The 26,859-nt window shown below is 41.8% G+C and overlaps 3 protein-coding genes across 3 annotated transcripts in view; 1 reads left to right on the plus strand and 2 right to left on the minus strand.

Annotated features, from left to right (window-relative positions):
* Positions 1-1,052: 1,052 nt before the first annotated feature.
* Positions 1,053-3,854, minus strand: LOC146986309 (protein mono-ADP-ribosyltransferase PARP12-like). Its single transcript, XM_085780613.1, has 5 exons — positions 3,664-3,854; positions 3,444-3,531; positions 3,230-3,360; positions 1,509-1,660; positions 1,053-1,365 (listed from the first exon to the last, which is right to left on the minus strand). The coding sequence occupies exons 1-5, from the start codon at positions 3,756-3,758 to the stop codon at positions 1,109-1,111; spliced, it is 723 nt and encodes a 240-aa protein (XP_085636739.1). The 5' UTR covers positions 3,759-3,854; the 3' UTR covers positions 1,053-1,108.
* A 521-nt stretch (positions 3,855-4,375) lies between these two features.
* Positions 4,376-6,628, minus strand: LOC146986310 (protein mono-ADP-ribosyltransferase PARP12-like). Its single transcript, XM_085780340.1, has 5 exons — positions 6,286-6,628; positions 5,297-5,432; positions 4,895-5,189; positions 4,636-4,851; positions 4,376-4,512 (listed from the first exon to the last, which is right to left on the minus strand). Exons 1-5 carry the CDS (start codon positions 6,588-6,590, stop codon positions 4,376-4,378), a joined length of 1,089 nt encoding a protein of 362 aa, XP_085636466.1. The 5' UTR covers positions 6,591-6,628.
* Positions 6,629-7,882: 1,254 nt separating this feature from the next.
* The window catches only part of LOC146986311 (uncharacterized), a 56,839-nt gene continuing 37,862 nt past the window's right edge, over positions 7,883-26,859 (plus strand). The window contains exons 1-10 of the mRNA XM_085780076.1: positions 7,883-8,130; positions 10,201-10,288; positions 10,401-10,508; positions 11,632-11,827; positions 11,963-12,088; positions 13,213-13,336; positions 13,925-13,994; positions 17,598-17,712; positions 18,062-18,179; positions 22,699-22,811. Of these exons, the coding sequence (XP_085636202.1) occupies positions 7,985-8,130; positions 10,201-10,288; positions 10,401-10,508; positions 11,632-11,827; positions 11,963-12,088; positions 13,213-13,336; positions 13,925-13,994; positions 17,598-17,712; positions 18,062-18,179; positions 22,699-22,811 (1,204 nt within the window). The 5' untranslated portion in view covers positions 7,883-7,984. The remainder of the gene's footprint in view (positions 8,131-10,200; positions 10,289-10,400; positions 10,509-11,631; positions 11,828-11,962; positions 12,089-13,212; positions 13,337-13,924; positions 13,995-17,597; positions 17,713-18,061; positions 18,180-22,698; positions 22,812-26,859) is intronic.

A 26,859-nucleotide genomic window follows, 5' to 3' on the forward strand; every position in this document is an offset into this window, starting at 1 on the left:
GTGTTGCAGCTTGTGACAACTCGGCGCGACAAACAGCCATTTCTGTACACCTTTAAACAGATTTAGCTGATAAAACAATGTAAAGATTTTGACAGCAGTTACATTTTGTAAAGGATCTAAATACAACAAAGCAGACATGCGATCAAGGCATACATGTGCAAGTCATTTTTTCTTGGGTTAGTCATGTCAATTTATTATTGTAATCTTACCCGCAGTATCGGGTTTTAATAAAGAAAAAAGACAAGATATTAGTACTTGTCAAATAATCATATTATTGGTCAATTCATCTGACCAGTTTAAAAAATCAGATTATGAATTGACCATATTTACCACGGATTTCAGCTTATAATTACTCCATTTTAAAGCCATATTTGCTTCATCTTTCTTTTTAATTTTAATGTACTCCATTTAAAAATCACATTTACTGCATTTAGCCCAATGATATTTCTCTATTTACTCAGTTTTTTTTTTTTTAAGTATATTTTTTTTGGCGTTTTTTTGCCTTTATTTGATAGCACAGTGAGACAGACAGGAAAGGGGGAGGCAGAGAGAGAGGGGGAATGACATGCAGGAAAGGTCTGCCCGACGCGGGATTCGAACCGGGGACGCCTGCGTTGAGGGCTGTTAGCCTCTACGTGGGGCGGCCGCTTTAACCACTGCGCCACGCACCGCCTCCTATTTATTCAGTTTTTAACCAATATTTAAGTTATTTCATTACTGTGTTTTGTCCTCTTATGGCACCAGCACTTTACTTGTTATTCAATGCTTGAGAGCCAGTGAAAAGTCTCATGGTCAAGGTTTTCCCTGCCATTACAAGACACCACATAGTGTTTTTGCCCAGTGTCCAACCAAGCCGAATGAACAGCTCTGTATCGTTTGTAAGTATCTTTTTTTTTTTTTTTTACTTTTGATATTTGAAGCAGATTTAGTTAGTTAAGATATCGAACATTTTGTTAGGGATTTAAAATACCACTACCACTATGATACTACCAATACCACTGTTTCACTTCAAAAACCTTTAACAAAACCACCGCCTGGCTGCTACTTAGTCAGAGTAAAGAGCGTCCCATGATAGTTTTACCCTGACAATCACCCAGTGGGCCATAATTTAGGAGTAGTTGATAACATACTCTGGATAAATCTGAAGTTTTTCAAAGATGACATAGATGCTGGGGTTGCTCTCATCGTTAACACAGCTGTCATAGAGGATTTTGCTGTCTTTTTTTGGCGGGGGTCGGACGTAGTTGCTTTGTCCCCTGCAGTACTCTCCCACCAGGACCTGAGACACAAACATGATCTTGTTTGTGGTTCTCTTGATGCTGGCGTATCTGTCCGAGTAGGATGCATCTCTGGCAAAGTAGCTCCCTAACAAATAAGGAAGTATTAATGTTGACACAGTTTAAAGGATGAAGTCAGATGACGTCTTTTCTACTCTTCTGTAAGATTTGTAAGATACTGGAGCCTGTTGTTGTATTATTATTGGATCAGCTGCTGAGGCCTCACCATACCTTTGCCATAGGATGTGCCATGGACACCACACATCCTCCAGTCAAAGTTTTGCTCACAGATGGCGTCAACCAGGGATTCATCCGTCCCATGGAACAAGTACATCTGATTCACATCGTTCCCTCCATTGCTCATCTTCATGTGTTTTTTCTGCCTGAACACACCAGATAAAAAAAATTGAATGTACATGTTGCAGCCAGCAGATGGTTAGGCTACTATGTGTTAGTATAGTTTAGTCTGGCATTTAGACTAATATAGGGGGAAACAGTAAGACGAGCTCTGGCCTTGAGGTAACCAAGCAGGAACCAGAAGTTAAATTTAATAAAGTTACTGTGTCTGACCAAGAGTGAATGTGGCATAATATTTTTTTGAACCCTGTATGCTATCCTCTATTTTTACACCAATGTGAGACTTTTGAGACAAGACATTAAAGGTAGGTCCTGGAGGTTTTTGCTCAAAAATAAACACTAGACTTAGGGGCTGTGTCCACCAGACGCGTTTTCAGCGCTCTGGGCGTCTACTTTCCATTCAAACTCTATTGAGTTCGGCGCTCAGCGCTCAGCGCCCTCGGCGGTAAAACGCCCTCGACGCTTGCTTCTTTTTGTCGCGGCGCTCAGAGCGCTTCGAGTTGAAATCTGTTCAACTTTTAGAACAGCGCTGCGCTCGTCAATGTCACTTTTCCCCGCACTGACCAATCAGAATCAAGAAGGGGCGGGACATACGTTACCGACAGCAACACAACCGGAGACGTGGCTCGGTTTATATCATGACCCACACTTGTGTTGAAGGTAGGCCGACCTCAGGGTCCATGTCAAAAGCTGCCGCTAATGCTGTTGTGTATTTCTGACACTCGTTGTAGTGTTTACATTAAACAAGGCCGGAACACGGAAGTGTCAGAGGACTCGTTTTGTAACCTAGCAACAGCAGCGTTCTGACGAGGGAGAGAGAGAGCGCTAAGCGCTGGGAAAGCAGCGCTGAGAGCGCTGTCAGAGCTAAAAACGCGTCTGGTGGACACAGCCCCTTATGTTTCTAGTCCTGAGTGGTGGTGGCTGTGTCTGCAGCGCCTCCTCCCCCTGCCTGTACTTTGGTCTTTTGCTGTGTTTTGTTGTGCACAGGGACGTTTCTGGGTGGAGAGTCTGTGTTTTCTCTCCAGCCAATGACAGAGCTCAGGTGAAGCTACGTGCAGCAGAGTAGGAGGGCTGCTAGCCCCGCTAGCTGCCCCAGATGCTACCCGGTGTTAGCGGCTACCTCAGCGCTAATTTCAGCATCCGCTGCTAGCACCCACTTTCCAGCTCACAGTAGCGGCTCTCCCATTCATTACAGCGTAACACTGGAGGCTCCCGTTGTCGGTGACGGCCTGGTATTGGCCCGGCACTCCAGCACTTCATTCGGACTGTATTTCCTTTCCTTTACGATCCTGACAACTTCTGCTGTCAGGGGCAGGAGGCTACAAAGCTTAGCCCGAGAGGAGGGGCCCAGTTTAAATGTTTTGTTTACAAACTGCAACAAACAAACCCCCAGACTCTACCTTTAAAGTAAGACTACGCAGATATACATTGTAACGCATTTATTGATTTCTCGCTGGTTTTGTTGAAAACAAATGCACATGACAGTGAGGAGGGTTAGCAAAACGGAGGAAATGCGACCGGACTTGTATAGTTTCCCTTTTAAGTGTGAGTGGGTAGATGCTCATTCTTTAAAAAGAAAGAAAAAACATTTTTACCATTGAAAGAGGTCCCACAGTGCGGGGTTCTGGACTCTCTGGATGCTGTTAATTACACTCTGGGGTACAGTGTGCTTAAACATTGTCTCCATGCTTTTGTAATCCTCCAGAGTGTCTGAGAGAGGCACAAGCTGAGAAATAAGAGAAGTCAATAATCATAATAATATATATCCAGTCTTTGTGAAGGAACAAAAATGAATGAATGCTTCCCTACCCTGTATCCGTATTCAGGTAGGGCACTCCTGTCCCAGTGTGGTGGGAAACTATCAGCTTTGGAGGAGCTGGTGCTGCCTGATGATGCACTACAGAGAGGAAAAACTTAATGTGGTGAGCTGTTGAACCAGAGAAGTCACTTGATCCACGAAGATATCCAAAGCTAGTAGTAGCTAGTAGTTTTAGATGGCAAATTTGTCAATAAATGCGACTGAACATACCTTTCCAGCTTCATCTTCAAGTCGTTAGCAGACATGAAGCGAGGCCTCCTCCTGACCTCTCTCTTAGTTTTGATTTGTAAGTTCTCTTGATACATCGGAGGTGTTCCTGGTTTGCCTTTGAAGTGGAGAATATACAGATGGTTCCCAGCATCGAAAGCAATCTCTCCATCTCTGTCTGCCAAGTACACATTCTCCAGAGTCTCACAAGCGGAAGAGACTTGACTGTCATCATCATCACCCTTAGACAAAAAGTGCAGAAACATTTAGATTCTAAAACATTAAAGAAATGTGAAGTCCATCAAACAGGTGCTGTTGAGGATTGCAAACTCTTATAACTTAAAGTCTGTCTTAAATCTGATCATGTCCTCAACAAAGACTCATCGTCATATTATTTTGGTAAGTTTGTCTGACCTCTCCATACTCCTGCCACTTCCCTGTGTCATCTATCCAGTACCAAATCCACTGTGACGTAAGGATGAAGTTAGGGGGCCTTAAGACAGAAGAAGCTGTGGACAGGCGACGAACTTCATGAGTTCCATAAGTCATTGTCATGAAGTTTACAGCCGGTGCAGTGGGGGATGTAGAGCTGAAAACAAGCAGTATAAGTATATATAGTATCAGTTAAAGCGGAGTTAAAATCTAGTTTTAGTACACTATTTAAAGACTAAAGAATATGTGGCCATCTAAGCTGTGTGTTTCTTTATTCATGCCTTCACCTCGTGTCATTTCCTGGGTCAGAGTAGGCCTTCTCAATCTCCTCCATGTTCGGCAAATCCGTCCAGGTCACACCATCGCTGTCTAAAAACTGCCACTTGTAAGGTAGATGCCAATGGACACGAACACACCTCTCTGGTAAAAGGATACAAATCACTCATTTAGGCAGTGGTATTTTCTTTTCACAGATCCACATAGTCTATGTCTTGAGTATCTTAAATGTTACTTGTCAATTCTTCCAGTATTATTTATTATTACCATTGAACTTGCAGCCCTTGTGAAGGAGGAAGTAGAAGCAGATTTCATTCTTGTCAATATCACTCAATGGTTTAGATCGACCAGCCGAACTGGTTGTGGGACGTCCTTGTTGGTTGTGGGAATGCTGCTGCTGCTGGGAAGCTTGGTGGGAACTTTGTTCCTCAGCTGGATGGGCTTTAGATGGACCAGCAGCAGAACTGGTGGCTGATGATGACCCTGAAAAATGACACACATAGAAAGAAAGTAACTCACATAGTACCGCAAAAAAAAAAAAGTTTCAATAAAGGAAATTCTTTACCAGGAACAGGAGGAGCCTGTAGACCCATGATGATGCTTTTATTTCTGTAGATCTCACAAAGGTTTCTGATATTCTCCTGACTGAATCTACGAAGCATCTTCAATCCTTGTTCATCAATATTATGGGCTCTCTTACAGGTGGTGCCAAACCTACAGTCACCCTGGAAATAGTGCTGACAGATGTGAAGCTTGGTGCAGTTGGCGCCATAGTTACAGGAGCCATGTAACCCATTGCCCATGTTGTAGTGTCCACATATCTGAAGGGGTATGGACAAGAAAATGATCACATCAAAAAGTCTATTACACTTCATTCAGATGTACAGTATACATTATTTTCTACAACATAACATGAGACAAAACCAACCTTAGGAAGCAGATTCGGATCATTCTGCAGCAACAGTCGGAAAAGCTCTTTTTCCGACAAGTCCTGAAGGTCATGTCTCTGTAAAAGCCTTGCATTGTATGTAGAGTCCAGGCTGTGGGGATTTCTACACGTGTTTCTAAAAATGAGGGAATGAGAAAAATATATTCTAAGGTAAGGTAGATACAAAGACGTCTTGAGACTTGCCAATGTGGTCTAACTGACAATATATGCAACATTTTGGTATAGCACTCACGGTGCAGCTGAAGGAGAAGATAGTGCTGTACAACAGTACAGACGTTACTGTGCGGTGGATTATCAAGGGAAAGTGAGAAAGGTCATTTTCAGGTGTGGCATGGCAAGAAAAGTACAGGTGTTACTACATCATTCCATACAGGGGAGTTACTCTCAGCCTGGCATCCAGTTTTTCCTGACTCACTGGATGTTTTATGCAGGTGAGGCTCTTGTCCATTATGAAATTGTCTGGACTAAATCTAAAGTGATAAATAATGCATTTGCTTTAATAATCAGGACAGGAAGGGAAAAAAACAAGAAACTGGTCCATGTTTCTTCTACGGTGGCTTGCACAGACCAACTTTTAGACACTTGACATTTTTGGATTCAAAATTAGTTTCCTTCATATTTATATAGCTATATAAATAAATCGCTGTTCATAAAGCACTCAGGATTGATTGTGTATCTAATTATGTCATAAAAATATGTCTAATTGTAATTATCTAAAAAGTTGAGTAAATTAAAAACAAAAAACTTTAAACAGACAGAGTAGCCGGGCCTTTTTAATTTTGGAAACTGAAACTTAGCTTGCCTCTTTGTTTGTGTCCAAACAAAACTAATCAAATTTTAATTATTTACTCTTGCACTCTTACTATACCACTGTAATTGTGTATTGCTTGTTGTAAACTACCTGGCTTGTCAATTCAAACAACTTTATTAATCCCATAAGGGGCAATTAGTTTCACATCAGTACTCACCCGAAGGTGCAGTTCCCACAGACATAATTCCTGCACAGGTGTAAGCTGTCACACTGCTGGCACTCTCCGGTCTTTTTGTGACAGACCTGCAGACTGGTTTTAGCCACGACCAGACTGTCAGGGCTGATTTTCTGACCAGCGGCCGCCTTCAGTTTTCCTGCTTTAATTGCTACTTTGCTGTCGTCCAAGAGGATTGAGTCTTCGCCAGTGTGACTTCCCATAGTCTCTTGCAGACTCTGGAAGTCCATGCATCCTTTGTGTTCGCACAGGGTCTTGATAATGAGTCTAGAGATGACTGAAGTCATCCTGAAAAAGCTTTCACCGACTTAGTGAATTGACTTTAAACTACAGTACTGATGACTGACAAAGTTCTCCTGCTCACTGAGATATAAAACTGAAGAGAATGAAAAAAAAACTAGTGTAGGCCTGCCCATAAAATAGTTGTCATACTCGTATCAACCCATGCATCCCTTTTTTTTTTTTAAACAATGGGTGTTGACGTGAGAATCGCAACTGAAATTTACTAATAGAGATGCTTGTGAAATTTACATGCATGTGAAAGGTTCCCTTCCTCAAGACAAATGCAGTATATTATTTTGACATTGATTGACTCCTGTTAACATGACATCCAGCATTTTTACTAGGATAGTCATTCCCATCTTTGACACATGTGGTTAAAGTGAAATGTTATAGTTTTATTTGCACATTTGCAATTCTGTGGCAGCAAACAAACCTCAAGAATGTATATTTCTGTTGGTCTCCAATAGTTAGACCTGGTGAATGGTACAGTGGTAGATAGCACACTTCTCCCAGGAGCAGGTCATCCACGCTGACCACAAGTATGGAGGAAACCTGATCATATACATTAATATACATATATATTGTACTGTACGAGTATAGTTCAAATGTCTGATAAGATAAGATGCTTTAGTAGAAAAATATATTCAAAACATTTTCTTGTAGCTCAGTAAAAGACTGCTGCGCCAGCATAGGGTACACAAATTTATGGACATAAACATGTTAAATAAAAATGAAACTAGTCCTACCATGATCAGGGAATAGGCTATGCAGTATGTGAGCTGAGCTGAGCATTTATTGTATATACACCATGACATCATTATTCCTTCCTATACCATAAAGAGAGCAGAGATGAGCTCAAATTACATCATCACTGTGATGCAGCCATGCAGCTGAGATGATGTCAGGGGTATTTAAGGGTGATGATGATGTACTTTAACTTATAGTGGCATCATCATCACCAGAGATGGGTATGGAGAAAAAGGTAAAAACCCACTTTCTGTTTTGGGAATTACCCATCGTGATGCCACAGTTCATTATCCTATCAGAGCTGCTCCAGTCCCTGGCTGTGTGAAAGCAATCTCTTTCTGTTTCTGTTCCCCGCGCGTGAGCAGTGACCTCATCATTGTCCACGCGCTCCTCTCTGTTTAAACGCCTCTGATTCTGATTCGTCCCGTTTTCAGTTGACCGTGACGTCAGAGAGGGGGCGGTCCCACACGAGCGCGACCGTTGAGTTTGATTTGACAGCGCCGAGCCACACACACACACACACACACAGACATACAAGGCTTCAGTTGACCGTTGTGATTTCCTTTTTCAAACCAAACCACCGTGTTCAAAGTTCAGACAACGTTGTTTTTTTCCCCCTCCCTTTTCTTTGTGTACTGTATTTTCTTCAACCATGAGGAAAAGAAGCAGCAGCAGCGCCAGCAGGAGAAGCTCCATAAACAGAAGACGCAGTGAGAACTTACGTTTTGATGAATTTGGCTTCGCTCTTCTGACCAAAAGAAAGGAGCAGAAAGTTCATCATCGTTGTCATGACTACAGGTGCGTAACGTTACTGTAGCTAGTTAGCATGAAACTTGCAACTGTGTCGGCGTAATAATGCCCAATCTGTTGTCCAAACACGGAGCATTTAAACTTCCGGAGGGGATTTAAATCAGTGTTTACTTAATCTCGCGTAAATCTGGCAGTGTAATACACGAGTTGTTTCATTTTATTCCTTTTATTCGCTTTTAAATGGCAACGGAAAACAGTTAAATTACGTCAGGTTAGAAGTGGTTTAAACTTTTGTTGACATCAGACATTTTGTTTGTTTGGTGTGTCTCAACTTTCAACTAACTGACTGACTACTTACTTATAGCCTTCATACAGTGCTTTGCAAAAGTATTCATACCCCTTGAACTTTTCCACATTTTGTCAAGTTACGACCACAAACTTACATGTATTTTATTGGGATTTTATGTGATAGACCAACACAAAGTAGCGTATAATTGTGATAGACCAACACAAGTAGCGTATGATTGTGAAGTGGAAGGTAAATGATACAAAGTGTTCAATATATATATATATTTTTTGGCCTACACTACACTGCACATAAACCTGAACACACCATCAGCACTGTGAAACATGGTGGTGGCAGCATCATGCTGTGGAGAGGCTTTTCTTCACAGTTGATGGGAAGATGGATGGAGCTAACTTGAATACAGGGCAATCCTGGAGGGAAACCTGTTGGAGGCAGCAAAAGACTTGAGACTGGGACGGAAGTTCACCTTCCAGCAGGACAATGGCCCTAAACATACAGCCAGAGCTACGATGGACTGGTTTAGATCAAAGCATATCCATGTGTTAGAACGGCCCAGTCCAAGTCCAGACCTAAATCCTACTGACAATCGGTGGCAAGACTTGAAAACTGCTGTTCACAGATGCTATCCATCCAATCTGACTCAACTGGAGCTATTTTGCAAAGAAGAATGGGCAAAGTTTGCAGTCTGTAGATGCAAATAGATGTAGCAAAGCTGGTAGAGAGTCGTACCCCACAAGACTTGCAGCTGTAACTGCAGAGAAAGGTGGTTTAACAAAGTAATGACTCAGGGGGCTGAATACATAAGCACACCACACTTTTCAGATTTTTATTTGTAAAAAATCTTGAACACCGTTTCCTTCCACTTCAAAATTATGCGCTACTTTGTATTAATCAGTCACATAAAATCCCAATAAAATACATTTTAGTTTCGTGACAAAATGTGTAAAAGTTCAAAGGATATGAATACTTTTGCAAGACACTGTCATGCTGTTTGGTTACACGTGTACAGTAGCTTCTGTTAAAAATAAAAGTAAGTTTCAGTGCTGACATTGTTCCACTTATTGTTCAGTGTTTTGATGGATGAAGTTAATTTGCTGACTTGCTCTTAAAAATGCTAAGTAAGAATGGCTTTGTTCTCAGTGGACTAACTAAAAAAACAGCAATGTTATCCATAATGTAAATTTCTCCATTGACAATGCAACACAAAGTCATTTGTGATAAAGAGTTCTTGCAGGTGTATTTGGCAGGATTTTCAATATTGTCAGCCAGAGCAGCAATTAGTTTTTGTTATTGTTGACTGACCTTTATTTTCTGGATGAATAATTTGACCTACAAGACAATTTTAACTACTCAAATGAATAGATTAATAAACCTCTGAAAATACAGAAAAATGCAGACTGTAATATCCCAAAGCACATCCAGAAACAATACTGTGAAGACAGAGCAAAGCAACATAATCCAATGTTTCAGAACTTGAGACAGTCAAAGCTTGTAAAAGTACCATATCCTGATTCTATATTTCTGACACCATACGTCTGCTGATGCACATGTAAAAAACAACAACAATGGCACTGTGAAGACAAAGAGTATTGAATCACGCCAGCAGGTGCTTCCTCAGGCAGCACATTAAACTAATTGAATCACATCAGCTGAGCTGCAAAGGGGCGGTAGTCACTGTGGTGATGATCATCCTTCTTGGAATCGGATGTTGAACACTTCATGGCCAGTGTACGTTGCTGATACAGTATAAGCCTCATTTCAAAAAGCAATGAATCAGTCTGAGCTGAGTGAGTTGTGTTTGTGTCTGTCAGCTACCCCCAGCTGAGCTCTCAGAGGGTCAAAGAGCTCTGTGAGCTGCTCAGCTACTGGAACGGAGCCAGTTTCATCTGCAAGAGCCAGGTGAGAAAAACTACCAAAAAAAAAAAGTTAACATCATCTGCAGTAAATGTTTCACCACAGAGTAACTGTTTAAACATGCAGTGTGCTCATAACTCTTGTGTTGTGTTTCCAGATTGAGCGATTTATGAGAATGGGTATTCCTCCAAGCCTGCGAGGGAGAGTGTGGAAGTGTCTTCTCAGCACCGACAGTACGAAAGAAAGTAGCGACTTCAATTACCAGGTACTAAATGCAATGAGAGAGGGGCACTGGAAGGAAAAGACTGTGTCTCTACATGGGAATAATGTTGCACAGTGTGACACACATTTGCATCATTGTGCTGTGATGCTGTGAGTCCAAACAAACCAGATATTTTAAGATTTTCTTTGAAGCAGTGATTTCCACAATTAATTTGGAAGCAAGTACAAACCAAATTGCGAACAAAAACACCAAAAACATTGAAAACCGAAATAATTACACCAAAATGTTGTTTATTGTTAAAATAAATTGTTGATTAATCACAATAATTGACAAATATTTTGATTGTTTCAGATGTTTTTGTAGGCAAAAACAGACAAAATACAGACTTGATTAAATTTCTCAGTACTATTGCAAACAATACATGATATAATAAAAAAACAATAATTAATTTTGTAATGTGAGTGTAATGGATAGTTTCATCATTTGCAGCCCTCTTTCTTTTGTATGAGCACAGATGATTTGTCAGATGGTGCAGTAAAATATTCAGTCTGTTCATTGTTGAGCTGTTGGAGCTTTTTCAATGTCAGAGCTGAGGCTGTCAGTCAATATGTCAATAAGTCAGTCAACAGAAAAGTCTAATTTCAAGCAGAAAACCTAAAGAATTTTTTGTTTTGAACAGCTTTGGGTTTTTGACAGATTGGTCAAACAAAATGAGCAATTGTAACGTGTCACTTTCGTCTTTGGAAACTGTTATTATTGATTTCACTACCTTTGATCAAAACGTTAATTGATTAAGTTAGTTTAAAGTTGCAAGCGCATTATTAATCTGGTCTAGAAAACATAGTGAAAGCTACAGCTAGTTATTTTGTGTCAACCTCTCAAAGCAGAACTGAAGCAGCAGTGAGAGAGGACAGTTGTTGGCTCACAGTCATTGCATCTTTCAAACAAAATAAACAGCAGAGGTTGCCCAGCAGATGTCGCCATTTCTACATTTTGCAACACAAAACTATGATTTTATCGTACTTTAACAACTTGAATGTGCATTTATCCACTAAACATAACTTGCCCAACCCTCCCTATAAATTTACCATCTTACTTATCTAACTTGTTATTCATTCACAGCATCACTTGTGTCTTAAAGTGAATGTTGTGCTTTCACCTACAGAAGTGTTTGTCAGAGGTGCGAGGGCCCCTGGTGGATTTGGGCGTCAGTGAGTACGGCATCCTGTCAGCAATAGCAACACTCAGTGAAACCCAGAATGATCTGGACCTGAACCCCCAGCAGTCCTCCAGCTGTCCTCCTGACACCTGCTACTCTGTGGACGACATCACCTTGTTTCGACAGATCGCCCTGGACCTGCGTGAGTTCACACAGGCCAATAAGATTATTAGATTTCTGTGGTGATATTTGTTGTTTTAATTAAAGTGGTCAAAGAATTGGGCGTATGTGGAAAAATTGAGCTATACGTCATATTTGTTGTGACCTGTTTTCATAGAGCGCTCCTTCCCCACCCACCGCTCTCTGATGGGGGAGAGTCCCGAGGCCATCGAGGGTCAGGCCAAGCTCTTCAGGGTCCTCATTGCCTACGCCAAGTACAACCCACAGGTCGGCTACAGCCAAGGTAACACACCACAAAGGTCAATGTCTCTATGGTTTCAAAACTATCTGGTGTGTCAATTTTTTCACAGATCAGATCCAACAACATTTAAAGGCCATGGTGAACAAACCTTTGACAGAGAGGTGAAGAAGAACTTGAGTATGTGTCAGTCAAATTTGAAATCTGAAGAAACTTATCGCCACATTTACACCTGCTTGAAAACAGAAAAGCATGAGTGAAAATATGCATTTAGGATCAGGGTTAGGGAAGCTGCAGTGACAGAGTTTGGGGGTCAGGTAGGAAATGATTTGCGACAGTACTTGATGTGGCCACATGATGGAAGCAGAGGACCTTTAATATACATTGACTTCATCATGCTGGAAGTTCCCTGCTTTGTGCTCAGTTAAATGAACCATGACTGAATTGTTCTGCCATACACAGGGTTTAGCATCTTTCATCTGGAATATTTGATTTTATTCAATGTATTGGAAGGAGGGAATTCGATGGGGGAATAAACAATTCTGAAAATGTGATCCAAAACTTGCAATGAAAACAGATCACAACAATGTTTCGCTTTACATATTGGGTCAGAGGGATATTATGAAATTTCCTTGTTACGTCAGAACCTCATGAGCTGTAAATACAGGGATAACTAAATCTGAAAACAAGTCAACAAGAGTGTGACTGTGAATGAAAATCATCTTAAACATGACCTTGTTTCTGGTAAATACTGTGTCATTCATTGTGACAGCATGGCGTGCCAGTGAGTGAGTCTACAGTTTTAATTCTTCATCCTTCTATGTGCTGCTGCTTTCATACATAATCAACTTTAGCAGGCAAGATGCAGAAGTTAAGACCAAGGCAGATGTCATAGCACAGTTTGCTGTACAAAGCACAATGTGGTTACACACAGTCCTCCTGCTCAGCAGTGTCCCTCCTCCTCTTCCTCCTCCTCCTGCTGCTGCTGCTGCTTCTGAATTAACTTTCATTGTCTCAGGCATTTTGTTAAAGCACGTTAGGTCCTCCTAAACCTTAAATATTTTTAACGTGGTGTATCAAACACCCACACTTCTTTCTGTTGGAAACGCATGTGTTTCTCTGAGGTAAAATGTGTGTGTATGTATGTGTGTGTGTGTGTGTGTTCACAGGGATGTCCTACATAGCTGCTGTGCTACTGATGCAGTTGGGAGAGGAGGAGGCGTTTTGGGCTCTGACGGCCTTGTTGGATAAACCCAGATATCTGACTGAACTGTTTGACCTCAGCCTCACCAAGTAAGAATGAACACACAAAAGAAATTATATCTGTAAACTGGTGATAGAGATGTACAGTGTGAAATGTGTGATTTTATACCACAACATCCAGTGATGTGTACAAAATAAATGAAAGTTCTGCTATTTAATGAATGCTTTGTCATTAAATTCATCAAGCAATTTTAACCATGTGTTATGACACATACACACAGACAGGACAGAATCAGATACAGAGAAACTGTGAGCTTCTCTCGGTCTCTGTTTCACATTACGACTTTGGCACAAAACTGGAAGAGGATGCAAAGCCAACTTCAAGTCATAATGAAATATTTATTCTCATTAGTCCAGAGGAACAGTAGCGCAGCATGAAGCAGCACAGCTTTTACATCAGGATGTGAGAAAGTCGGGTCTTTTTCATTGTAATTTTTTTTCAATTTCAATCAGTCTTGCAGTGATACAGATGTGATACAAAGACAAAGTGTATATTCATTTAAAAAAAGTTCCAACAATACTTACTTTCTCTACCAAAGTCTGGTGTTTTCATGGAGCAGCTGATCTGTGGAGCAGCTGCCTGAGGCTAAACAAAGCTGTTATTTGTGGTTTAATCAGGGTCCAGCATCAGGTGAAGGTGTTCGACCAGTTCCTGAAACACAGGAAGCCGAAGCTCTCCCAGCACATGGTAAGTGTCTCTCTTTTCATTTTGGTTCCTTTTTGGTTTGTACTAAAATCCACACTGACTGACCGAGAAACATGCAGTGATGAATTTCCAACATAGTCTTGTTGCTCAGGAATGAGTTGACTCGCCTCAGAGTAAAATGCTCTAAAAAAGCAAAACAAAAAACCCAATGTCAAGGAAAATGTCTGTGTGTGTCAGTGTGTGTGCATTTGAGTTTAGGGCCAGATATGGCCAAGTGATGAGTAGTTCATCTGTGAAGGGCCCCCCCACTGTAATGTATCTGTCATCAGTTGGGCCCCTCCTGTCATTCGCTCTGAGACTCCAGGCTTGTCATGATGTTCAGTATTAGTGCTCGTCCTGGGAGGCACAAACCTACTGTTGTGTAATTTTCCTCCCCCTGTCCCTACCGTCTTGTTTGCTGCTCAACTACAGTTTCCAGTAAGTGCATTTATTGAGTCTCAGTGCAGACACAAAACAGCTTTTACAGGTAGTTATATAATGAAAACAAAGACGACAGGCCTCACCAAGTGAGACACGTTGCTGGAGTAGCTGTGTTTCTTTTGCCCGATGAAAGTCCCAACAAAAGGTGTAAGAAAAATCACAGGTGTTCAGACTTAAAGTGCTTTGGTGCATTTTACCAGACCTCCAAATTCATATACTTTAAACTTGATAATTCAATCAACCTTTAAAGATTGAAACGTGTGTTCAGCATAAGAAGAAAAAGAAACATTGATAGTTTGTTCTGTCCTGTGAAAATCTATAAAGCTCTGAAAGAGTTCCCAGAATGACCAGTATAGTTTTATTGAGACTCAGTGTTTTTAAAGAGCCAAAAGTTGTTTTTCTGCACAGTTGCAAATTATTTCTCAAAGTAGAGAGAGAATAAACATTTTTAGCTGATGTGGATTTTCTACACTATCTGTTGGCTCATCACACACAATTGCTGAACTAAGAACACTATGATAAACTATTATTTTGATTTCCAAAAAAGAGGACACTCGGGGCTTACATAAAAGATGCCTCATATACACATATACAATTAGTATGCCTGGGGCCTCATTTATCAAACTGGGTGTAAAAGTCCTCTTAAATTTTCACGTACGACGGAAAGGCAAAATGTGCGTACGACCAAAAAATATAAGCTCTTTTCAGATCTATCCGCGTACACACGGCTGCACGGTATTTCACTTGATAAATCACACCAGACCCAAGAAAAGTGCGGATGTGAACACGCCTCATATCCAGCCCCCTAAACGGCCCCACACAACCATATATGGTCAATGCAAATCAGCACGTGCGTAGCCATGTGCACTCTGGAAACATGTGGAATGGCCTCAGTGGAAGACGGTGAAGACAACAGACGGACGGAGAACGGAGGAAGAAGCGGAATTTCTCTGAGAGTGAGACACACGGTAACACGGCAATATCAGTCAGAAACATCATCTTGCATTGAAAGGCTACAATAAAAACAAAAAACTCCCAAATCTAAATGAAACAGAGCAGAAAGAAGAATAATCATATTTAATCTGCCCCTTTATTTTAGATTATGTCATAATAATTTAAAGCAGGGTTTCCACTGCCAGTTACTATTACTTTGCACCCCTTTCCACTAACCGCCAACTTCCGTTCACTGGACGACTTTGATTTTCATTTGTGCATAGCTATATATAAAAATAAAAAAAAACATTGAAGTCCACCAGTCTGTGACTTTTCCTAAAATGATGTTGGGCAGCACCCAATTTTGTTAAATACAATAAATATTATTCACACAAAAAATATCGATCATGTTTTCTCATTTGCTTTGATTTGCGCCGACATTATTGGGCTTGCTGCGCTGTGTGTGTCCAGTCTGGCTACTTAACACATGCACGTCGCAGAAATTATTTTCCAGACTGGACAGACTGGTTGTGGAAGAGGTGTAGCCTACATGCAGGGGGAAAATATCAATATGATATCAAAAGAAAACGAAATTTGTTTTATAAAGCCAGTATTTAGGAGCAAACTAGTGTAAATGCACAGGGGAAAAATCAGAGTCCCTGTGCTTTTCATGTAAAGTGCCGACGTCAACACGTGTGCGGTGGTGGTGGTGGTGGTGGTGGTGGTCATCATCACCACCACTACTTCAAACAATGTGTCCGCGGCGCTCCTCTCTCCCTCGCACACTGCAATTCTCTGACTCTGCAGCGGCGTCGCCAATTCCTCCTGTTCCTCAAAAAGTGTGTAAATGCCGGTACGCCATGGTCAGAGTGGTCGTAAATTTCTGCACTTTCTCCCGACAGGTTTTGGTTCGATAGATCCCAAATTAGGCGGAGAAAAGTGCGTACGCACAAAACGGGGGAAAGAGCGTGTAAAAAAACGTGTATCCACAATGATAAATGAGGCCCCAGGTCTGTATGGATAGAAAATTCAACTGTACAACAAAATATCTCTCTATAACCAGAGACACACATAGGCTTCCTAGGGTTTATTAATGGTCGAAAAACCTGGTGGTCTTGAACCTGTGTCGCTGCAGATAAAACTCAGACTTCGTTGTGCCCGATCTACCAAGTGAGCTATTTGGGCCACACTTCAACAGTTTGTAATGAGACACAATGCTGCCCTGACGTTTGCTCACCCAACAACACAACAAAATACCGTAGTAAGCTGTGCAAAGTGCCATCAATTTAAGTACACACTTAACGGTCCTGTGAAAAAGAGGACATTTGGTTACCGTATGATAAACACCATGGTGAACATGTTAGCACAACTGTCTTAGGATTTACAGTAGTTTGCAGTAGTGCTGTGTTTATACACACTCTTCAAAGATCTGCTAGTTTAATTTCAGTTTTAAAAAGATTGAGTTGTCTCATTCAGCCGTGTTGCAGCTGAAACATTGTTCTCCTTTCAAACCCTTCACTCTGAGTGTGTGCACACTGATACATTCACTGCCACCGTTTATGCTGTTGTGTCTTTGAAGGGATTGTTATACTTCACGTTGACTCAGCAGGTCTGGAAGGAAAGCTGCCCATTCGGAGCCAAAACACACACGTACACACACACACACACACACACACACACACACACACACACACACACACACACACACACACACACACACACACACACACACACACCACAGAAGCTTATTATCGGCACAATACTTTCCCCCTCACAGAAAAAAAGCCTATTAGAGACCAGAGGTCAGCGTTTCCTTTGTAATAGAGCTGTTCAGCACAGTTAAGGCAAGCAAGCTGTAAACAGATTTTGGACTTGTGCTGTACCCTCCAGAGTAAACACAGGCTGAGTGCCAGGCTCAAACATGAGGGATGCATGATATCTTGTTTCTCAGGGCATGTGTTCACTGTTTCAAGCAGCGATAATTACACACAAGAATGATCAAACCGTTACAAACACACTCTGATAACCATGGATCAGTCTCTAACACCATGTAGCAGACAGCTAGATGAAGGAATAGCACTAACTGGATCGCATGCATCATAGATGAACATTTAGCTTCGGAGATCAGTGAAGGAGTTCATGTGACAGCCAGGAACCGGCAGAGAGACGGGTCTTGAATACATTGTGTGGTTATGTCAACATCAAAATCTGTTTCCCCCACTCTCGCTGCAGGAGTCGGTGGGAGTCCTATCAGTCCACTTTGTGATGCCTTGGTTCCTCACTCTCTTCACTTCCTTGCCCTGCTGGGACTCTGTCCTCGCTGTCTGGGATCTCATTTTTCTGCATGGTATTCAACACACACAACTACACACAAGCACACACATCAAGCAGATGACATACACTGTGGATTTATAATTCACTCATGTTCACTTAGTGGAGAGGGCGGAAATACTTTTAATATGTTTAATAAATGGTCTGAGGCAACATTTCAGAATTAACTGTGACACTTGTTTTTTAATGTATTTGGGCCCAGTGTCAGGAAAAGAAACACCAGAGTAATCACACTGGTTTAATAGGTGATACATCACTGCACTCTACAGTATCTCTATGTTATCTCGTATACCTTTTATACTGTATCAACAAAGTATGAATGTGAGGTAGAGCAGTCATGTTTGCAAATCTCTGTTTCTCCTCAGGCCTGTCAGCCGTGTTTCGTATCGCCCTGACCATCATGGAGTTGCTGGAGCCTCGGCTGATGGACCTGAAAGACGAAGGAGCAGTATTGCCCCTGCTGCTCAGAGTACCTGTCGATGTGTAAGTAAGGTGACGTGAAGTTTGACACAGACTCAGGGCTCCAGACTAACATTTTTTACGACAAATACAGTTGCCCCTAGCTTAAAATTTCAGGAGTGCAAGCTGAAAATTTAGGGGCGCACACCGTAAATCGACTTGCAAAGCAAATATTCACATTTCTCCTTTTCATACATGATTCTGACACACATTGGCCTGACACCTGTAATGACAGATTTTTGATTCGCCCTTTCTGTGTTTCACCAAGTACACTGTCACGTAGTACACTGTGTACACTATGGACTTACTTGGTAGTGTGGGAATTTCAACAGTTAGTGTTAGGCCCAATCCCATTTCTCTTTTTTACCCCTACCCCTTCCCCTACCCCTTGCCCCTTGCCCCTTGAAACGGAGCTACAAGGGGTAGGGGTAGAAAGTCAACCCCTCCGAATTGGGACACCCCTTCAACAGTCACATACGTCATCACGTAGTGTCACTGGCTTTTACGTAAGCTGATGCGGCGAGCTTTTGCCAGAAATCAAATAGCGTGTACCATATAACTTAATAAAATAAGATAAAACTTAATGCAGACTGATCGGTTCATTGTAAAACATTTATTTACTGATGTAAATGTGGTGATTTCTGTACACAGAGCCCAGAGGCAGCGCTGCCTGCTCCTCTATCTGATACACACATGAAGCTTCACTTTTCATTCAAATAAACTAATGCTACTGCCACAATTTGTCAGATTTCATCAATGAGACCAACATTTAAATGCTAAAAAGAATGTAACATGCTGGTGGTAAACCTCTAAAAACCCGCGGATAAGTTAATTAACGACCGCCTTAGGGGTAAGTGGTAGGGCCAAGGGGTGAAATGGGATTGGGCCTTAGTGTCTCAGATTGAATACTGTCGTTGTGCACTTACCAGAACTAACGTCTTCTTTGTTTTTTTGGACCGCTATTGTCGCCCGTCAACACATCTACCGCCTTGTTGTGTTTGTAATTTCAATAAGCGATAATGAACGCCTTTTTTACGAACTCGTACTGATTTACATACAGTATATTATGTCCCGCTATGTAGCCAAGACGATGATCATTGAGGGTGGGAAATGTCCATCGTTCCACACTCAACCTTTTGACCGTTATGAGTGCATCATCCAGGGACTTACAATACACTGCATTTTGACATAGTGTGAAAGCACCTACATACTCAAAACAGTTAGTGTAAGTATGGAAGTATTGAACTGAAACCCATTTAGGGTCAGTCTGGAGCCCTGCACAGAGCAGTGTTACTGTAAAAGTTTCTTATAAACAGTATATTCAGAGTGACTTGGGGCATTCGTCATCTTCACATTTTGTTTAGAACAAAATAACACAAGATATGTTGTCTGAGCCGAGCATCTCCAGATAAAGTCCCAGACCACCCCTACGAGTGTAGACGACTGAGAGCGATGGGTCACACCGAAGAATGTGCAGCACAATTCTCAGCGCTGAGAGCTCAGTTTATAGATTTGGGCCCCAGGCGGCTCATGAATATCAATTGGCCCATCAGGACTGGACATGTTTTGACACCAAGCATTCCAGGAAACGTAGAGTGTCATTGTTTTGCCGCGGTTGATTTCGTACATGTTTGGATTAAACATCCTTTATGCTAAATTAGGTTCCTCTATGGCAGCCCACGCTGCTTTCAGTCGGACCCCTCTGTCTCTCTCTTTCACTACGTTCAATATAAACGTCACATGCTGGCGGACATGTTTTGTTGACATGGAGCTGTAGTTATGGCAACTCAGCAGGGTCACTGGGTTTGTGTATACAGCCTGTGTGTGTGTGTGTGTGACAGACTGGTGCACAGTGATTATTAAAATCCAGTTTATCATATTTGTTTTAATAGATAAGCTACTTCAATTTGTTGCTGCTTCTCATTGTAGAAAAGGTCCCACTTCTTGGACTTGAGTTTGTTGACCTTGGACAGAGATCTACCGAGCAGGTGGATGAATGGAGCGGTTTCCATAAACACAGCCGTGTCACAGGCAGTGATAAAGCACTTTATCATGAGCTAAGAAAAGGTGTGCTAGGTACAGTACGCAGCAAAGTGGATTATGAAGGACAAATCTTTAGTATTAATGTGGAGAACAGTTAAACAACTGTGTTAAATGGGTCGTATGTGAGGTTTTAAAGCTGGCTTTCATGAGAACTCAATGACACAGACAGGTTCCTATATTTTCTGTGCTACAGCAAAAAAAAAAAACAGCACACTCTGGTCCATGTGTGAACAACCACCTCAACTGTTTGCATATGCATACATCAAGGGCAACACTGACAGTCCCATTTTTGTTCGAGCTCTGGTGTTTGGTGGGCAGCCTGCCATCGCATCACATTGAGAAGTCCTTGTTGGCCGCTTGGCATCATTATGAAAGCCTGGTCAGAAGTCAACACTAAGTGGTCCGACTGTCTCCCAGGGCAGGATCCCCTTTCGCTGGGAAGATACTGTTGAAGAAAGCGGGAAGGGGAGGAGCTGGGTAAAAAAAGAGAGCGAGGGGAAAAAAATGAATGGAGACTCAAGAGTGAGAAGCAGTTAGGGGGAAAAAATGGTGTATTAATTGGGGAGAGTAATGAAGGAGGGGAGAACGAGGCGAGATCTTCAGCCGCTCTTCATTTTCTTCAAGGATCTCTGCTCTGTTACTCGGCGTGAATGGTATAAATGGGAGTTGTCATGCAGCCATATAGGCCATTCTGATTAATGATTGGTTGAGAGGCTCATCCATCTAACGCCACTGTCTGTCCACACTGGGCTGTCAATCAGCCGTCACCTCGGTCACAGGTTGCAACAATGACTCCCAACACGGCCAACGTCACCAGTCAAAGAGCAGATTCAGTCTATGGAAGGATTCATACGCTTTCTTTCTCTCTCTCTTTGTCTGTCTGCTTTTTTTTAACATGTTGCTGCCGTCGCTTTCTGCTCCTGCACATCCATTGTTTTTCCAGCCCAGATTAGATGAAACCATTCCCACTCGTGACCAAAACAAACAAAACCTGTGACTTCTTTGAGTGTAGAAGTTAATAAGAAATTACATTTACTTTCTTTTGTTTTAGCAAATTACATTTTGTCTTATGTTAGAAATACATAAAATTTTGAAAAAGAAAACAGAAAAAAGAATAAAATAAAATTCCTCATAATCTGTTTGCACTTAATACATCAGTAGCGTCAAACCCAATGCTTATGTTGCTGTTACGCAACTGAATTTAGTGTCCTTGTCTCAGAACCCAGATTCATTTTAACTAACCAATCATAAAAAACAAAACCTTTGAGTTGCATTTTGTTTATGAGAAAAATGTTTTTATAGTCTTTGTAAAACCAGAAGAAACTTTCAACATTTCAGACTTTATGGTGATTATATATTTGAGTTACTGTTTCATGGTAAACCACCACACATATCTTTTTTTACCAGGAGCTTCCTAATGACTCACAACCTTCACTGCCCCTGTGACTCATTTGCTTCTTTCTCTTCGGCCCTCCCTTGTTTTCTCCCCTTCAGCATCCATATCTCCTGTCCCCAGCCCTGACTCCCCCCCCTCCTCTTTGTACCCCCTCCTACTCACTGCCCATACACACTGGTTTTCTCCGTGCCCTCCACCAGCCCTATCTCTTTCTCTTTTGTTTGTGCCCTCCTTCGCCATAGTCAATTCCCATAAACCTCTGGGGCTGTCCAGCCTCCTCTGTGTTCTCTCTTCTTTTTTTTCTGCACCCCCTCTCCTCCTCTATACCTCCTTCTATTCATTCATTTATCCTCATTGACACATTGACACACTCATTCAGCTGGAGGGATTGACAAACCATTTGTTTACCTCACACTGACAAGGCAGTCTTCTATAAAGTCACTTCTTTAATTTCTTTGCTTTTTGTCTAACCCACTGTGTGATCCTCACTCAGTGGGTCCTTCTTGTTTTGTTTGATCACCTTTTTGATTTGTGTATTTTAGGTCACACTACCAGTGTTGAGGTTAAGTCTACTGTATCTGATAATCTTAGCAACTACATATTTTCTTTTTTCTATGAAGCCTGAATGTTAAAGTAAACATTTCTTACACGCTTTAATGGCAATTTTCCGTGCACATAAAGGCAGTATGGGAGCAAACGGTATTACTACAACCTTTACTGCCTTATTATGACAATACTGCACTGCAGCAAATTGCACTCCATGATATCATGGAGTTTGCTCCCATACTGCCTTTATGTGCACGGAAAATTGCCATTAAAGCGTGTAAGAAATGTTTTTTAAAAAAGGCATGATTTTTTAAAAAAGAAAAGAAAACAGAACCGGATTGTTGATGTCACAGTGTCCAGACTTTAACCACTTGTAGCTGGTGGAGAAAGCAAAGCACCGTGCAAGAGGGAACTTCTGCAAACCGTGTTGGGACAAACTCTCGGAATAATTTTTTATTTCAAGCGTGTAGCTGCAGTCAACATACTTTTTATTAGACAATTGTTTAATTAAAATAACTGTTTCCCATCCTTCTCTCCTTTACCCACGTCCATCCACAGGGCCCAGTACAATGTTTTGGTTCCTGCACTGTGGGCTACTGAGGTCCAGGACTGGGAGCTTAAATGTATGAACAGTCTGGTGATGGACGAGAGCCACCATGGATCCAAACCAGGTACACACACACACACACACAATGAGGACTCTCACTGACATAATGCGTTCCTCAGCCCTTCAGCATCACTGAAACCTAATTCTAACACTAGAACTAAAACAAAAACACAAGCCTGAAGCAGTGCCTGAAGTCTTTTCACAACAATGGCTTCAAACCAAAATATGTCCACTCAGCCATAGAAAGACATGTACACAGACATCACACACACACTCTCAGAGCAGTTGTTCTCAAGCAGAAGCTCATAATGCAGAGGGGCACTGGGGGATACTCAGCACACAGTCGCTCAAACTCTGGTAACCCATTCAGGCTCCATCACTTAACCTTCAGTGGCACCCATGCTGATCCTGTTACACAGTTTTGTTGTCCGGTCTTAACATCACTGTGTACGGTGGTTAGACCTTGGGGAGGAGATCTCCAGCTTGTTCCTGAGAACCCTGTTACAAAAGGGGGAAACAATCACCCCTTGTTCACCTCCCTCTCTTCTTTTCTCCAGGTAAAAAGATGTTAAATGTTGGTTAGCCGTTCCCTTCATTTACCATACTGCATGTAGGTTTTCTATTTCACACATATTTTATTGTGCAGAGCACAACGAAAGGAAACACCACGCTCTATTTAAACAACTCTTAAGCTACTTGTTATGTAGTGTCATACTTCGAATTAAATTCAAGGAGAAATGTTGTATGGATAAGGAAATTGTTCTAATTCCTGATTTGCATTTGTATGTTGAATGACACTTGCTTTGAAGGACATTTCTACAGTACACCAATAAACCAGCCAAGCAAATCATCCATCAGCCAATTTATGGCTTACTGCTGATATCACATTTTTATATAGGCATAGGCATGCAAAAGTCTGGGCACCCCTGGTCAAAATTTTCTGTTGATTGTGAACAGTTAAACAAGTGGGAAATGAAATGATCTCCAAAAGGCATTACAGATGACACAATACATTTTTTTATTTTCATCTTTTACATTTTCAAACTGACAGAAAAGAAAAAGAGCCTGCAGCAAAGGTTTGGGCCCCCTGCATTGGTACCTAGTAGCCCCCCCTTTGGAAACTATCACAGTGTGTAAATAGTAAATATCTTGTCTGATACCTTGGTCAAAGTTATCTAAGAGCTCAAGTCTCCTGGGTTTCCCATTCTTTTGCAGGCTGCTGCTTTGTTTCCCTTTTTCACTCTAAAACTGTAGAAAACACAAATAATACACTGATATTGCTTAGAAATATTGCAAAAGAGTGTTTCATGTTTAACTTTATGCTTTTTGAGATCATTTCATCTTCCACTTGCTTAACTGTTCACATTAACAGAAATTTTTGCCAGGGGTGCCCAAACTTTTGCAATTTTCCAATTAGTAAAAAGAAGATGTTATCAAAAGCATAAAGATATTTTTACATGGAAATTACACTGTGGATTGGGAAAGAACAGATAGGAGAGAAAGAGGAGCAGGAGATTTGTTTGACTGTGGGAAACACTCTGCTGATTGTCGACTCTCTGCCTGAACAGAGTTGTGTTATGTTGATTTCCCCCCCCCTCGGCTCATCAGCAATAGATGGCCCTTCAGGAAACTGCCCTCACTTTGGGTGCAGGATCAATCAACAGCCTCCAAATGACTGATGACAAAGTTCATGTAACCATCAGCGTGTGTGCGTGTTTGTGTGTGTGCGTGCCTTCTACAATTTGACAGATCAAAAGAGCTCTTAGCTTTTGAAGGTTGTTCAGATATCACCTCCACAAGATCTGGAAACCCGTCCCCACCGGATCCTCGTCCTCACAAAAGACAGACAGATTGGAATGCAGACGTGCGTGGTGATGTGATGTGCGTGTGTGCGTATATTTGTGTGTGTGTGTGTAGCGGTGATTGCGACTGTGCAATACGTGTGTCGTGCATCCTGAAAAGAGGCGATAAGGATGAGTCACAGGTTAGTGTCCGCAGGGCTGTGTTTGTCAGTGCACCTGGGAAGGTAGAATGAAGTGGGCTAAAAGAAAGACTGTGCATGTGTGTGTGTTTGCGTGTGTGTTTGCGTGCATGATGTTTTGTTAATGAGAGAGGATTTGCGAAAACGGACTGAAGAATCTGGGAGAGCATGAGAAGTTTCCTTTCAGGGCAACTGAAAGCCACAAAAGCATGTTTTATGGTGGGGATAATCCATCACCCTGTGTTTGTGTATGTGTGCCCACCTGTGTGTGTGTGGCTTTGTGTGTGTATGTGTGTGTGTGTGTGTGTGTGGCTGTGTGTGAGTCAGGATGAGTCATCCTTATTTGCTGGCCTGTCAGACTGTCTAGCCCTCAAGGCAGCAGGGGAAAGGAGCTGATTCATTGGCTGCTTCTCCGACATTTCTGTGCTCTCTGTCACACACTTTCACTCACTTTCTCTGTCACCGACACCCAGCGCCGTCACGGTGTTCTTACAAATATTGTGGCATGTATTCCACCAGCTCCCATTAGTAGTTCAGGACCTCTAGTCCTGAAAACAAATGCATGTTGTCGTTGGCAGCCTGCTGCTGGAAAAACATTTTTGTTTATGTGGCATCCAGAGCTGAGAGATAAGTGGTTCCAAAGAGAGGGGGTGTCGTGTCAGATGCTGTACAGATTGTGGGATTGTAGGAATGAATTCATCTTACTAATCAAATACGTTTGTGTGTGTGTATTCATATACACACGCACACATCATAGATAATCAAACACACATCTGAGGTTGGATACAGGCCTGTTTGAAATGCACCAGATTGAATAGACTTGTCGACAATAACAAGCCGAGGGGCGATGATCCCAAAAGTCTCTTTGAACAACTGTGAAGGGAGAATATCAAATGTACGAGTTGTGAGATAGATTAGTACGTGGGGACAATGTCCAACACATCCCTGAGGGCAGCAGGGGTAAACGTGTCAAACAGCACCGCGGCTCAGGTGATGATGGTACAAGTGAGCCAGCAGAAGTAATTCATACTCTGATGTTTTTTGTTTTACCAACAAAATGTTTCTCACAGTCATGTGCGGATGATCTACAGCAGCTGGAACACAGTTTACCAGACTGTCGGCTTGTGATTTATGTTTTTAGAGGCAGCACGACTAGAGAAATAAGAGTCTCCGTTACATGAAGGTAATATTGCCCTCAGTGAACTTGAAGTTTAGACTTTTTCCATTTAGGTGCATCTCTTATCTCATATTCTCTTTTTATCTTTTTTGATATTTTCATTTATCCAGGGCCTTGGGTTAGAGAGACGACATCTCCTGGTTTTCACAGCTGCTATTTGGTCCAGAGCTCTCAGGCACATGGTGTTATTATTGCAGCGAACAATACAAATAGGTATGAGCACTTCAGGCAGCAGCCAAGTCCTCACAGCATCAGTTCAGCTCAGAGTAGGGAGCAGCATTAATGCAGTTTATATTAAAATAAAACCATTGCACTATATGAAACAGAGTTTCTATCTAAACCAAGGGCAAGAACTAGGTCAGCAGTGGCCTTGTTCATTTGGATGTACTGTAAAACAGTTGTCAGAATGGCCGACAATAAAATCAAGAAGAATAGATTATTAACGTCAGTATTTTAAAGCTGGGAGGTTTCTTCACAGAGATGAAGTTTAAATACTTTTTATATACAACAAAAACAGGCACAGAATAGAGAAATCTCGACCGATGTTGTACAATGCAACATGAAAATGTGTTGAGCTTCTGTTAACCACAGGCATCAGACCTTGACTCTGGGACACTGCAGCACTCTGGTGAAATATCAGTCTCAGTTGGAGCTACATATGTTTTGACACAAAAACACCCATGGTTGCACAAGTGAGAAGGTTTTTCATGTGGTGCATCGGCCCCAGTAGGAATCAGTGATGTGAATGACATTGTTGTGGAGCGTTCCAGTGGTGACAGTGGGGTCCCTGGGGTCTGTCCAGCACCAGGCTGCTGAGTCAGCAGAGTTGAAGTGACTTCATGTTATGCTGAGTCAGGCTCAGAAGTAGAGAGTAGGTAGACGTGTCCCTCTGTCCTTCTATACAGGCTACTTCCCTATTGCATTTTGCTCCTTTTCCTCTCCTCCACCTCTCTC

This window comes from Trachurus japonicus, chromosome 6 (assembly GCF_045865225.1).
Source record: "Trachurus japonicus isolate A0001 chromosome 6, Traja_1.0".
Lineage (NCBI taxonomy): Eukaryota > Metazoa > Chordata > Actinopteri > Carangiformes > Carangidae > Trachurus > Trachurus japonicus.

What these genes read in the sequence shown, in the direction of transcription:
- LOC146986309 (XM_085780613.1), bottom strand. Translation starts at nt 3,758, where the DNA reads ATGTATCAAGAGAACTTACAAATCAAAACTAAGAGAGAGGTCAGGAGG. An exon ending in TACCTGAATACGGATACAGG is followed by an intron (nt 3,361 to 3,443) that starts GTAGGGAAGCAT and finishes CTTATTTCTCAG; the next exon opens with CTTGTGCCTCTCTCAGACAC. An exon ending in CTGTGGGACCTCTTTCAATG is followed by an intron (nt 1,661 to 3,229) that starts GTAAAAATGTTT and finishes TGGTGTGTTCAG; the next exon opens with GCAGAAAAAACACATGAAGA.
- LOC146986310 (XM_085780340.1), bottom strand. Translation starts at nt 6,590, where the DNA reads ATGACTTCAGTCATCTCTAGACTCATTATCAAGACCCTGTGCGAACAC. An exon ending in GAAACTTTTTTTTTTTTGCG is followed by an intron (nt 4,852 to 4,894) that starts GTACTATGTGAG and finishes GTCATTTTTCAG; the next exon opens with GGTCATCATCAGCCACCAGT. An exon ending in CAAGGGCTGCAAGTTCAATG is followed by an intron (nt 4,513 to 4,635) that starts GTAATAATAAAT and finishes TCCTTTTACCAG; the next exon opens with AGAGGTGTGTTCGTGTCCAT.